The sequence below is a fragment of the Rhinolophus sinicus genome, linkage group LG02, assembly GCF_036562045.2.
Source record: "Rhinolophus sinicus isolate RSC01 linkage group LG02, ASM3656204v1, whole genome shotgun sequence".
Taxonomy (NCBI): Eukaryota; Metazoa; Chordata; class Mammalia; order Chiroptera; family Rhinolophidae; genus Rhinolophus; species Rhinolophus sinicus.
The window spans coordinates 43948306-43961088 of record NC_133752.1 but is presented as its reverse complement, the minus strand read 5'-3'; the positions used below and the strand labels follow the sequence as shown (position 1 = coordinate 43961088).

At 34.1% G+C, this 12783-nt stretch overlaps 1 protein-coding gene across 2 annotated transcripts in view; it reads left to right on the top strand.

The window, feature by feature from the left end:
• Positions 1-12783, top strand: part of MMRN1 (multimerin 1) — a 50934-nt gene that overhangs the window by 30022 nt on the left and 8129 nt on the right. For both annotated transcript variants that reach the window (XM_019741076.2, XM_019741077.2), the window contains exon 6: positions 298-2283. In XM_019741076.2, the coding sequence (XP_019596635.2) occupies positions 298-2283 (1986 nt within the window). The remainder of the gene's footprint in view (positions 1-297; positions 2284-12783) is intronic.

Genomic DNA, 12783 nt, shown 5'->3' with positions numbered 1-12783 from the left:
TTAACTGAAGTCAGTAGTAGTTCCTTCATATCTTTTGTCCAGAGAAGCTTAGTTTATGGTTCTAGCATGTTCTATACCACAATTAATGTCTCCCCTCAAACTTTTCAGTTAAGAAGGTGATTGTCTTCTGCAAACTATGGTAATTTAAATTTTTTCATAGGTAAATGTAGTCAAGAAGTATTTTTGTTATTACATCTTATTAGTGTTTGGTCTCAAACATTTTATCTTCTTAGAGCTATCTAAAGTTTACATAATTAAAAACATGTGGCATTTATTATTTATTATTTCTTTCTCCAGGTCTAAAATCCAAAAGCATTAATGATCTGGTAAAGGACACAGTAAGACAACAATTTAAAATTTTCCAAAATGACATGCAAGAGACTGTAGCACAGCTCTTCAAGACTGTATCAAGACTTTCAGAAGACCTTGAAAACACCAAACAAATAATTCGACAAGTTAATGAATCTGTGGTTTCAATAGCAGTCCAGCAAAAGTCTCTTGTGATGCAGGAAAATAGGCCCACTTTGACTGATATACTAGATCTAAAAAATCGCATTGTGAATTTAAGGCAAGAAATGATTTTTACATATGAGAAGCCTATTAAAGAACTAGAAGCAAAGCAGACACATTTAGAAGGTATGCTAGAACGGGAACACTCAAGAAACATACTGTATTATGGATCCCTCAATAAGACTCTTTCTAAAATGAAGGAAGTGCGTGAGCAGCTTTTATCAACTGAACAAGTATCAGATCAGAAGAGTTTTACAGGTGCTGAATCAGTTAGCAATAATGTCACTGAGTATCTGTCTACTCTAAATGAGAATATAAAGAAACAGGGTTTGATGATGATGCAAATATTTGATGATTTGCATATCCAAGACAGCAAAATTAACAATCTCACCATCGAGTTGGAAATGGAGAAAGAATCTTTCAGGAGTGAATGTGAAAACATGCTGTCCAAGTCCAGAAATTATTTTAAATTTCAAATTAAAGACACAGAAGAGAATTTACAAGTTTTAAACCAAACATTGGCTGAGGTTCTTTTTCCCATGGACAATAAGATGGATAAAATGAATGAGCAACTAAATGATTTGACTTACGATATGGAGATCCTTCAACCCTTGCTTGAGCAGGGAGCATCACTTAGAGAGACTATGACATATGAACAAACAAAAGAAGCAGTAGTTACAAGGAAAAAAGTGGAAAATCTAACTAGTAATGTCAACCGTCTAAATTTTCTTATCAAAGAACTTACAAAAAGACACAACTTACTTAGAAATGAAGCACAGAGTCGTAGTGAAGCCTTAGACAGACGTATCAATGAGTCTGCCTTAGAAATGGAAGATGGCCTAAATAAGACAATGACTATCATAAATAATGCCATTGATTTCATTCAAGATAACTACATGTTAAAGGAGACATTAAGTGAAATAAAGTATAATCCCGGGGTTCATCATAAATGTACCAAAAATATGGAAACTATTTTGGCATTTATTACCCAATTCCAACATTTGAATGAGTCTATTCAATTTTTGGTCAATGACAATCAGAGATATAGCTTTGTTTTGCAAGTTGCCAAGGCCCTTGCTGCTATGCCTAAAGATGAAAAACTAAGTCAGTTCGACTTTCAAAAGATTTATCAAATGGTCAATGAAACCACTTCCCAAGTGATAAAATCCCAGGAAAATATGAGTCATTTGGAAGAAAAAATACTCTCAGCTACAATGAGTTCCAAAAATTTTGAAACCCGGTTGCAAGACATTGAATCTAAAGTGACCAAGGCACTCATACCTTATTATGTTTCACTAAAAGAAGGCAGTATGGCCACAAATGAGAGAGACCAGGCTCTTCAACTGCAGATATTAAATTCTAGATTTAAGGCATTGGAAGCAAAATCCATCCATCTTTCAATTAACTTCTCTTTACTTAACAAAACTCTCTATGAAGCTTTAACGATGTGTCATAACACTTCTACACGTATATCAAAACTGAATGCTACCATCCCTAAGTGGATAAATGGTTCCCTACCAAATATTCAGCTTCAGAAAGGTCTGACAGAATTTGTGGAATCATTGATTGAAATAAAAACTCGAGTTGCCATTTCTAATTTGACTTGGTATATAAATCAATCGTTGTCTAGCACTCTTGCAAATGTTGTCAAGTCTCAGAAGCCAGGAAAATCATTGCTGAAGAAACCCCATACCCTTAAGAAACCAACAGTGAATCTTACCACTGTCACGATAGGCCGGAACCAAAGAAACACAGACAGCGTTCTATTTCCTGGTAAGCTATCATTGAATTTTAATCTCTCTTTCTATTTAAATGGTATTTATTGATCTGTGTGGTTTAGCAAGAACATAAGATATATATATGTATTGAAATTCAAGTAAATATATATATATATATATATATATATATATATATATATATATATATATACTACTTGAACTTCGATAGTTAAGTATTTGAAAGATCACTAAAATATTTATTGAATCTGATTCCATCCTATGTAAATTAGGAATCAATACAAAACAAATGCTTATAGTGCATATATTTGTCTAGATTTTTCCAAATGTTGTCTGACAAGATCTGTGAAACAATCAGATTTGATCCTGTAGAACACTTTTCTTTGCATATGTAATTAAAGAAAGCTATTAAACAATGAGCTCCTTGATGAATAAGACCAGACTGTATCTTAGTCCTTTTAGCATTACCTGGCAAAATGTCTGGTATGCAATAGGAACTCCATGAATATCTGTCTGACTGAATGAATGCATAAGTGGGCAGGGATTTTATTTGGGTGGATCACAGAAGACCACAAATGCCAAGCCAACTGCCTTAGATCATTGGGCATGCTATAATAAAATACCACAGACTGAGTAGCTTACAACAACAGAAATTAATTTCTTGCAGTTTTGGAAGCTGGGAAGTAAGATCAAGAGACCATCTGCCAGCATGGTCTCATTCTGGTGAGGGCCCTCTTTCTGGTTCATAGGTGGTGACTTCACACTGTGTCCTGGAAGGGGTGAGGGAGCTCTCTGGGGTCTCTTTTAGAAGAATATTAATCCCATTCCTGAAGGTTTCCCCCTCATGACCTAAGCACCTCCCAAAAGTCCCACCTCCTAGTATCATCAACTTTGGGGGTTAGAATTTCAACTTACAAATTTTAGAGGACACAGTCAGATCATTGCACTAAGGCATTTAGACACGATTTTGTAAAAGGTGGTCTTTGAAAATTTGGAGCAGAGTGTTGAGTGTGGTAAGAACTGTCTCAGAAGCATAAAGCTAGCAGTAGTAGCGTGTAGCTGAACTGCAAAGAATGAAGTTTAGAGACACCAGTTAGAACATTATTGGCAAGAGCAATAAGAGCCAGATCTAAGGAAGAGGTCGTTGAAATGAAGGGAACAGATGTGAAAAATGTTGTGAAAGTAAAATCAACAGAAACAGAAGGATAGTGGAAAAACCAATGATCTGAGGATCAACCAATCATGATTCTGGTCTGAGTTGTTTCAGTAAGTTTCTGTGGAACCTTTAGTAAGGCCACCTCTCTGGATCATACTTTCTTCCTTTTAAGTGATGAGAGTGCAATGGGTATTTTACTGAGTATGTTAAGCAGAAATATGTTGCAGTCTGCATCACTGTAGAAACATGTGAACTGTTCACGGCCTGAATGCACAGCACCTGGGCAAGGAGAGAAAGAATATTCTGAGGTTTTAAATTTAGGAAATGAGAGGATAGCAGTAACATTAACAGATACTGTAAACACTGGAGTAGGAACATAAGTTTGGGAATAAAGAGGAATTCAGTGCAATACATATAAACTACTTAATAGTCTCTCTATCTGAAATAAGTGTTTTATGAATATGTTTGGCATATGAGTAATATTAAATTGTCTTTTCTCCATGAAAAGAATAGCTATTGATTTGTACTAAAAGGAATCGCAGTGTTCCTTTCATATAAATTTGCTGTTAAATTGTATACTCATTTGGGTGAATTTTGTATTTTATTGCTTGTTGATTACAAAAGGGTGATCATTGTCCTAACATAATATGACTCCTCATATTTAATCTCTGAATGTTTTTATAATAATATTAAAAATCATAAAGTGGTACAAAGTTGAATTGTCTCTAAACTATTTAAATGATTGTATTTATTTACGACTCCCTCCAAATTAATCTGACCCAGGAGGACTAATCTTGCCCTGTGGAATCACAAAACTGTTTAGACATATATGTTTCCAAGAGAAAAGTAGTATTTCAATAAAAGATGTTCTTATAATAATAATTTTAGGAAAAATAATGATTGTTCTTTTTCCATACTATTTCAATCCTTGGTCTGCCAAGGACACTGCAAATGAACTTCAGTTAAACTTTGTAGGATGTGTGATCATATACCAGGCAAATAATGTTGTCTTATTTTATTTTTTAAACCAAAGAATACCTGGATTTAAAAGGTTAAATGAAACAGAAGAACTTTTAAACTTTTAGAGAATAATGAATGAATGTTAGGAGCTTATAAAAATTGCATTTGGATTTCTATATGGCAGTTGACTCAATATTGGGCTTAATGGGCTAATAATTAACTCAATTCTGGTTCTTTTTCCCAATGATGCCTTGATAAAATTGCTTCCTGTTCCTTTATTTACTGTAAGTAGAATTTTTATAGGCTTAAAATTAATAATTAAAAGCTCTTTATTTTATTTCAGTGAAGATAACCAATAATGATGTCACAGCAATATAGATATGTTGGCCTACTTTCATTTGTGGGGTACATATTCACTTTATGTAGGACCAGCGATGTAATTTTAAGCAGGTGCATAGATATGAATGCTCATTAAGCCAGACCTGCTTTTATGGGCCATAAAACTGATGGTATTCATTGGATAGCCAAGCAGTTAAAATCTATGCACTGTGATGAAACCAGTAGACTCAGGCTAAGTTCTCCTATAAGAATAAACCACTTGCAAAATAAAGTACTTCCTTTGATAGCCTGTTTTATACCAGGGATGGGGCACACTGATACACCGGCTAAATTTGGCTGTGTTTCCTTTCACCTTTGCTGTTATATTATAAACGCCACATAGTCACATTGCTGCTCTATATAACTAATACCATAAGATAATTTATCATCATTTTACAAATCTCACAATATTATTCAGATTACAGCTCCCATCATTTGAAGAATAAACGCAGTTTGTAGAAAGAAATCAATTTAAACATCGTTTTTAAAGTTTAATCTTAGTTTTAATAAGTAATTTACTTTGAAGCCTAATAAGTAATACTATAATAATATAATATTGGATACTATTTATTAATACTTACTAAATCCCAGGCACTGTACAAATTATACTCTATATGTTATTCCATTTAACAATGCCTATGAAATAGCCATTTTTGTTCTTATTTTGAAGGTGAGCAAATTAACCCTCAGGGAGGTGAACTAATGTATCCCAAGGTCATGCAGCTTAGTAAGTGACAGAGACTGACTCCTTGTCTGTTGGATTCGGCTCAGTCTTCAACTACTACACTCAGAGATTATGGAGCATGTTCACCTGCCTTTCTCTTCCTTCTGCTTCTGTCTGATGCATCATATCTGATCCAGAGTCTGGCCATATCAGAATATTCCAAAAAGCCAGAGTTGATATTCCCGGGGAGTTTCCTTTCTTGAGAATCCAAATACTGCCCCTTGTTTCTTTGCTGACCAGGCGAAAGTAAAGGTGCTGCTTCTCAGTTTGGCTTTTCTGTGATGGGGCCAGTGGGCAGTTGTTGAAAGTCACCATCAATTATTCACATGGTCCTCTTTTGACTGACGCAGTAGAAGGGCAAACTTCAGAGTGCTCATCCCCTTCACTTCCTTTGGAGCCAGTCTGACATTCTCTTATGCTAATTATGATTCCTCCTAGGCCAAAGCTGATAAGCTATTCCAGTTGATTCTCTAAATATTTGATTTGTTTCTAAACAATGTTCCAATAGACACTGAGAGGGTTTTATTTCATCTTTGAAGATTTGTTTGTATAGCAATTGACAGTCTTGTCCCTGCAGGGAGAGTCTGGCTACTTGCCTTCCCAGAGCAGCTGAATCCTGCTGTAACATAATGTCAGCAGCTCCTCTGGTAAGGATGCAAGCCTCCTGCTCTTGAGACCATTGCCTTTTTCTTTTATCCATTTCCCCCAATATTTACCAAATGCATTTAACACTCCTTAATAAGCCTCTTTTATTCATAATTACCCCCTTTAATTACCCCTCTTAAGAAAGATTACACTCTATAAAAGATTTGGTAGTATACCAAATACAACTTTTGGAATTATCATTGCTGTGAATATAAACAGTTTAAAAGAGAAAAAATAAGAACCTAGTGAATATTTAACTGTTTTATGTAACTTTAAAACCATTTCCAATTTTTTGACTCTGCATAGAAAGGCATTTGGGCTGACTAAATAGCACTGAATTTGGAATTTAAAAAAGAAAACAAACATGGTTCAAGTCCTGCCTGGCAACATATTTATTTGTAATAAGTCATTTATTTTTCTAGATCTTACTTTCCTGATTTATAAAATAAGAATAACATAACCACCTTACAAATTTATTTTGAGAATCAAAGCAATAATGTAATACAGTATATAAAGTTTGTTATAACTATATGATTTAATTTTCTTAACTGTATTCAATGTTTATAGTTTATTTTCTCTAATGTTTTCACTTAATATTTGCTTTATAATTATTGTCATATATCAACATAATTTACAGACTCATGGTATTTTATTGTTCCCTATCTTTACTTTTAGAAGTCACTGTGTTTTAAACTCAACATGTGTATAAATGAGCTTATGCTTACTGCATAATGATAAATCAAAAATAGGATACAAAATAAGGCTTAACTGTATAAAAATGCATGTGCATTGACAAGCACTGAAAAATATCTGCAGAAAGTTTTTAACAATGGTTCCTTATATGCTTTTCCGTATTATAAAAAATTAACATTTTTAAATATGCCTCAAGATAACTAGTAAGTTGACTTCTGTACAAAATAGTTAAATATAAGCTAATTAAATTTTAAAGGCTATCTGCTTAAATTTAGAATCTATGATATGTTTTATGAGGTCTCCAAAGCCACACATAATTTTGGCACTCTGATAGAGGCACTCATGGAACTCAGCTAAGGTTTATTATAGTGAAAAGTTACATGACAGGATTAGCAAGGGAAAAAGACACAGGCAGAGTCTGGAGAAATCCATTTATATGTTCTTTTCTACTCTCTCTCTTCCAAGAGGGGACACAATTGTGTGTGCTCTTTTATCCAGTCATACAAAAATACAATAGAATGTATGTGGTATTTCTGCCCAGAGAAATCCATCAGATGTTCAACCCCCAAGGGTTTTACTGAGGCTTGTTAGTCAGCTCGGGTTGCTAGAACAAGTGCCATAGATTGGGCAGCTTATAAACAACATAAACTTAGTTCTCACAGTTCTGGGAACCTGAAGTCTGAGATAAGGCCAGTGTGTTTAAGTCCCGGTGAGACATAATCAGGACCTCTTCTGGGTTGCAGACTGTCAGCTTCTTCTTGTATTCTCACGTGGCAGAAAGGAAAAGAATGAGAGAGCTCTCTGAGGTCTCTTTTATAAGGGCGTTAATCCCATTCATGAGAGCTCCACCCTGATGACCTAACGGCCATCCAAAGGCCACACCTCCTAATACCATCACATTAGGGGTTAGGAGTTCAGCATAAACCATATCATTTGTACATTTGGGGGAGACACGAACATTCAGTCTTTAACGGCTGGTCACGTAGATACCCTCTGCCTAGCACATACCAAAACTCCAGACTCAGAAGGAAAACCAATGTTCAGCATAAACCATATCATTTGTACAAAGGGTCTGGGCACAGTGAATGACACTTATTAGTTAGGAAATAGAGAGAAGCTAAGTTTCCAGATACAAGCCAAGAGCAAAACTTGGCAAGTAGGCCTTTTCAAAGAAAGCAGCCTAAGGCCTACTATACTGACTCTTTTCTGCTCATGATAGTAAAATTATTCTTTGTGTCAGAATTGGTTATCAAGCCTGTCCACTGGGGATAACCTCCCCAGTTTGTGTCAATAAAGCCTATTAGTGTTGAAGAGAATATTAAGTGAACAACTTTTTGTTCGTGGTTCCCTGGGAGAAGAAAAGACTCCTCTATCATTCCATAGGATTTCCCTTTATATGAAAGAATGATGGTTGAAGAAAGGATGCTGACAAATTAACAACCCTTTCCTGCACCTTGTCTTATAATAAAGTGGTTATGATATCTGAGGTGAATAGTCAGAAACCCATACATTTGATGCTCACATCTGAACCAAAATTTATGCCACATGGTCTGACAATAAAAAGGAAGTAGGACAAAATAGTAGGTTGCGTTTACATAGTCACTGCATGTGCTTGGGTTCTTTCTTTAACAAGAATCACAGGAGCTATATCACAACAATAGACTATTTCTTTGACAACAGTGACTTAAAACCAAATTTGATTATGAACTAGTCTGTAAGTACAATGTGTAGATGTCTTTCTATTGGTCATTAACAGCATTATAAATTCAAAATTACACATAATATGTTCTGCCATATTGATTAATCATGAAAAAGAAAGTGCAGGGATTATTAAATAACAGACTATGAATTTGTTGTACAATCGTCTAAGTGAACATGATACTTACATCTTGAGAAAAAATTGCAGCATAAAAATAATAACCATGCTATAGCTTAATTGCATATGAAGTTTGCCAAACATACTTTACAAGTTTTTAATTGGCAATTTTATGATACACAGCTTAAAAATGTTTCTGAAAAGAAATAATATTTATTATAAATTTAATTTGAATTATTCAAATCTGTTTATTTTGAATGTCATTGTTTAGCAGGAACTATCACTTGACACTTTTTTGATATGATTATTGATTAATCTAAACTCTACCCTAAAAATAAATTACCAATAAAATTATTACAGTGTTTGGAGAACTAAAGAAATCAGTGGAAAAAAGTTATTGCATGTCATTTGGTAGAATGATGAACCAAGACACACATCTACATTTCACAAAAAAGGAAACCATTTTTTATAATTAATCAACACTCCTTTAAGAATCCCTTATGTTCTATGCTTTAGAATCTTGAGTGTTAAATTTTAAAGTTAAGATTTGAGAGATTGGCATAAAGATGGTGTTTGAAACTCTGGGTGTGAGTGTGATATGCCAGGGGGTATAATACGCATGCTGCAGAGGGACCAGAAAAGGGAGCAGAGTCAAGGAAACAACAGACATTGAAGGCAGGTTGGAGAGAGAAAAGTCAGGAGGGAATATTGAGAGGAGACAAAGAAGTAGTGGAATGAGTACATTTTATGTGGACTTTATCATCTAATTGTATTTTCTAGCTAGCACTACCAGAGTAAATTAGAAGTCATGGAAAATGCTCAATAACCCAAATAATTACCTGAGAAATAATGAAGAGACATCAACTCTACCCGTCAAACATAACCTAAACTCAGTGCCTTTATTATAAACTAAGACATTTACGAAACCATGTGTATATTTATTTAGTCATTCATTGTAAGCTAAGAATTTTGCTCAAAAATGTCAAACTGCAGATCTGCCTCAAGAACTTTTTAAAACACTTCCCTAGATTAAAGATACAGTAAAAGTACAAGATCATTTTTACGGTTCAGTGTTAGATGAACTCAAAATATCATGCTTAAGCTCATTTAAGTAGTTTTTCTCTTAGAATCAAAATTAACTATCTATGAAGTTATTACTCTTATTTGAAAATCCTAACAATTCATAACTATTAAATTCAATTTAACAAACATTAATTAAGTGCCAAATTGTATCAGATACTATTCTAGATGCTTTGAGTACATCATAATCTTAAAAAAAAAAGATCCTGTCTTCCAGGAGTATATAAAAATATAAATTACATAGTATATTAAAAGGTGATAAATGCTATGCATACAAGTAAAGGTGGAGAAAAGTGAGGGAAATCAGAGTACTGTGGGATGTGCTGGGATGCGTTGGGAGCAGATTCCCTCATTATTAAGCAAGATGATAGGAGTGACTTCCTGTGTTGGAAAACTAGTGAAATTTGCAACAAACTGGGAGTAAAAAAGGAATAGAAAGCAAGGCGCTATCTCAGAAGCTTTGTCGTTTTGCGTTAGAAAAAATTGACAATGGAAGGGTGTACCTGTTGAGCAATGTGATGTTTGGTTGCTGTTATGTTTTATATTTTTCATTTTTATTTTTTTGTCATGTGCTCATGAATGCTATGTTATAAAACTATTTTTTTTAATTAAAATTTATGGCAGTGACATTGGTTAGTATAGTTAAATAGGTTTCAAGTGTACAATTCTGTAACACGTCATCTATGTCACATTGTGTGTTCACCATCCGGAGTCAGTTCTCCTTCTGTCAGCATATATTGCATCCCATTTACCCTCATCTACCAGCCCTCTCCCCCCTTACCCTCTGGTAGCCACTAAACTATTGTCTATGTCTATGAGATTTTGTTTTTTGGTTTGTCTGTCTTGTTCCTTTGTTGCTTTCAGTATTATATCCCACATATCGGTGAAATCATATGGTTCTTGACTTTTTCTGTCTGACTTATTTTGCTTAGCATAATAATCTCAAGATGCATCCATGTTGTTGCAAATGGTACTATTTCATCTTTTCTTATGGCAGAATAGTATTCCACTGTGTATATATACCACAACTTCTTTATCCGATCGTCTATCGAAGGACACTTTGGTTGTTTCCATGTCTTGGCCACCATAAATAAAGCTGCAATGAACATCAGAGCACATATATCTTTATGGATAAATGTTTTCAGATTTTTTTGGTAGATGCACAGGAGAGTCTTGATTGCTGGGTCATATGGTGATTCTATTCTTAATTTTTTGAGGAACCTCCACACTGCCTTCCATAGTGGCTGCACCAGTCTGCATTCCCACCAACAGTGTATGAGGGTTCCTTTTTCTGCACAGCCTCTCCATCACTTGTTACTATTTGTCTTGTTGATGATAGCCATTCTGACTGGGGTGAGGTGATATCTCATTGTGGTTTTTATTTGCATTTCTCTGATGATTGGTGATGTTGAGCATCTTTTCATGAGTCTATGGCCATCTGTATGTCCTTTTTGGAGAAATGTCTATTCAGGCCCTCTCCCCCTTTTTCCATTTTATTGTTTTATTAATTTTATTGTTTAAGGTTTAATTTTAAACCTTTTTGTTGAGTTACATAAGGAACTCATAAAACTATTTTGAATATGAAAGAAAAGAAAGAGGATATACTAATCACTAGATGAGTGTTATAAAAGTTCATTATCATAAGAGTTTAGTGTCTTATTAAGAATTGGGTGTTTGGGCAAATCTCGTAGAAGACGCAGACTTAGACTAGGCATGCATTCATTCATCAAACATTTACACATAATGTTGCATGTAGCATGTTTAAATTCATTCTGTTGGGAGCAAAGATTTTTGTCATGTAAGAGCATGACATAATCATGTGTGTGTATTACTGAGATTTATTCTAGTTCTTCAGACTTACCAGTTAGACAATCTTTTCTTCAACTAAGTGATAGAGACAGGAATAAAATAGAAGCTGGGGATGTTAGTTAAATGTGAATATATATGTATTGGAAAAACAACACAACAACAAGTAGTTGAAAATGCAAACTCTTAGAATAAAGAATAACACCAAAGTTCAATCAAAGCATCAGTGATTGGGGAGTTAATCATTGCAATAGTGGAGATAGGAATGTTAAGGAGGAATACTTATGTACACAGGAAGAAAAGCTTAGTCTGTGATACATTAGTTTAAAGATCTATTATTTCTGCCAAAATGTCCAAAAATCAATTAGGAATGTGGGGCTGGAACCAAATAGATAAAAGTTGGAAGTTATTTACACAGAAATGATACTTGAAGACACAGTAGCAATTAGAGAGCTAGACAAAAAGAATAGAAATGAAGATTTTCTGTATTTGAAGATAGAGGAGAGAGAAAGAGCATATATATATATATATATATATATATATATATATATATATATATATATATGGAGAGAGAGAGAGCGAGGGAGAGGGGGGAGAGAGAGAGAGAGAGAGAGAGAGAGAGAGAGATCATTGAAGGAAAAAGGAGAAGTGATCAGAACCAGGAAAGTGCTTGTGTCATGGAACTCAAAGTCTTTAAGAAAAAGAAAAAAGTCATAGGGACACAGAGAGGACTTGTGTAAACAAAATAACAAATAAAAATGCTGGGAAAAGATAACTAGATTGAAATAGAACATAAGGTGCATCTCAGAGACTACAGACACATATTAGAAAGTCAGTATGACCATTTGAATTCCTATATACAAAGTTGTACTTACACTTCAGATGTGAGAAGGCAATTGGAGTTTGTGTTTTGTTCTGGTTTTTAATTTTTTTTTCTGGCTCTATGAGTAATGTGTATTCATTATAAAAATATGGAATGTCTCTAAAACACAAAGAAAAAATAAGCTGACATATAGTAAGCCCTCAAATAATTTCAGTTTTATATTGTATTATCCCTATTATGTAATAATTATAGAAATTGCACTTTATCATAAGAATTTACAATGTAATTAATATTCTTATCCAGACTGGTTTTTATTTCATGTATTCTAATACTATGTACAAAACTTGTGGTGCTTTATATAATTAATATATTTGTGTTTCAAAACAACTGCTATTGCTATTTCTGTTTTATAAATGGGGATACTGTGTCAAGAAAGGTTGCGTGACTTGTACAAAG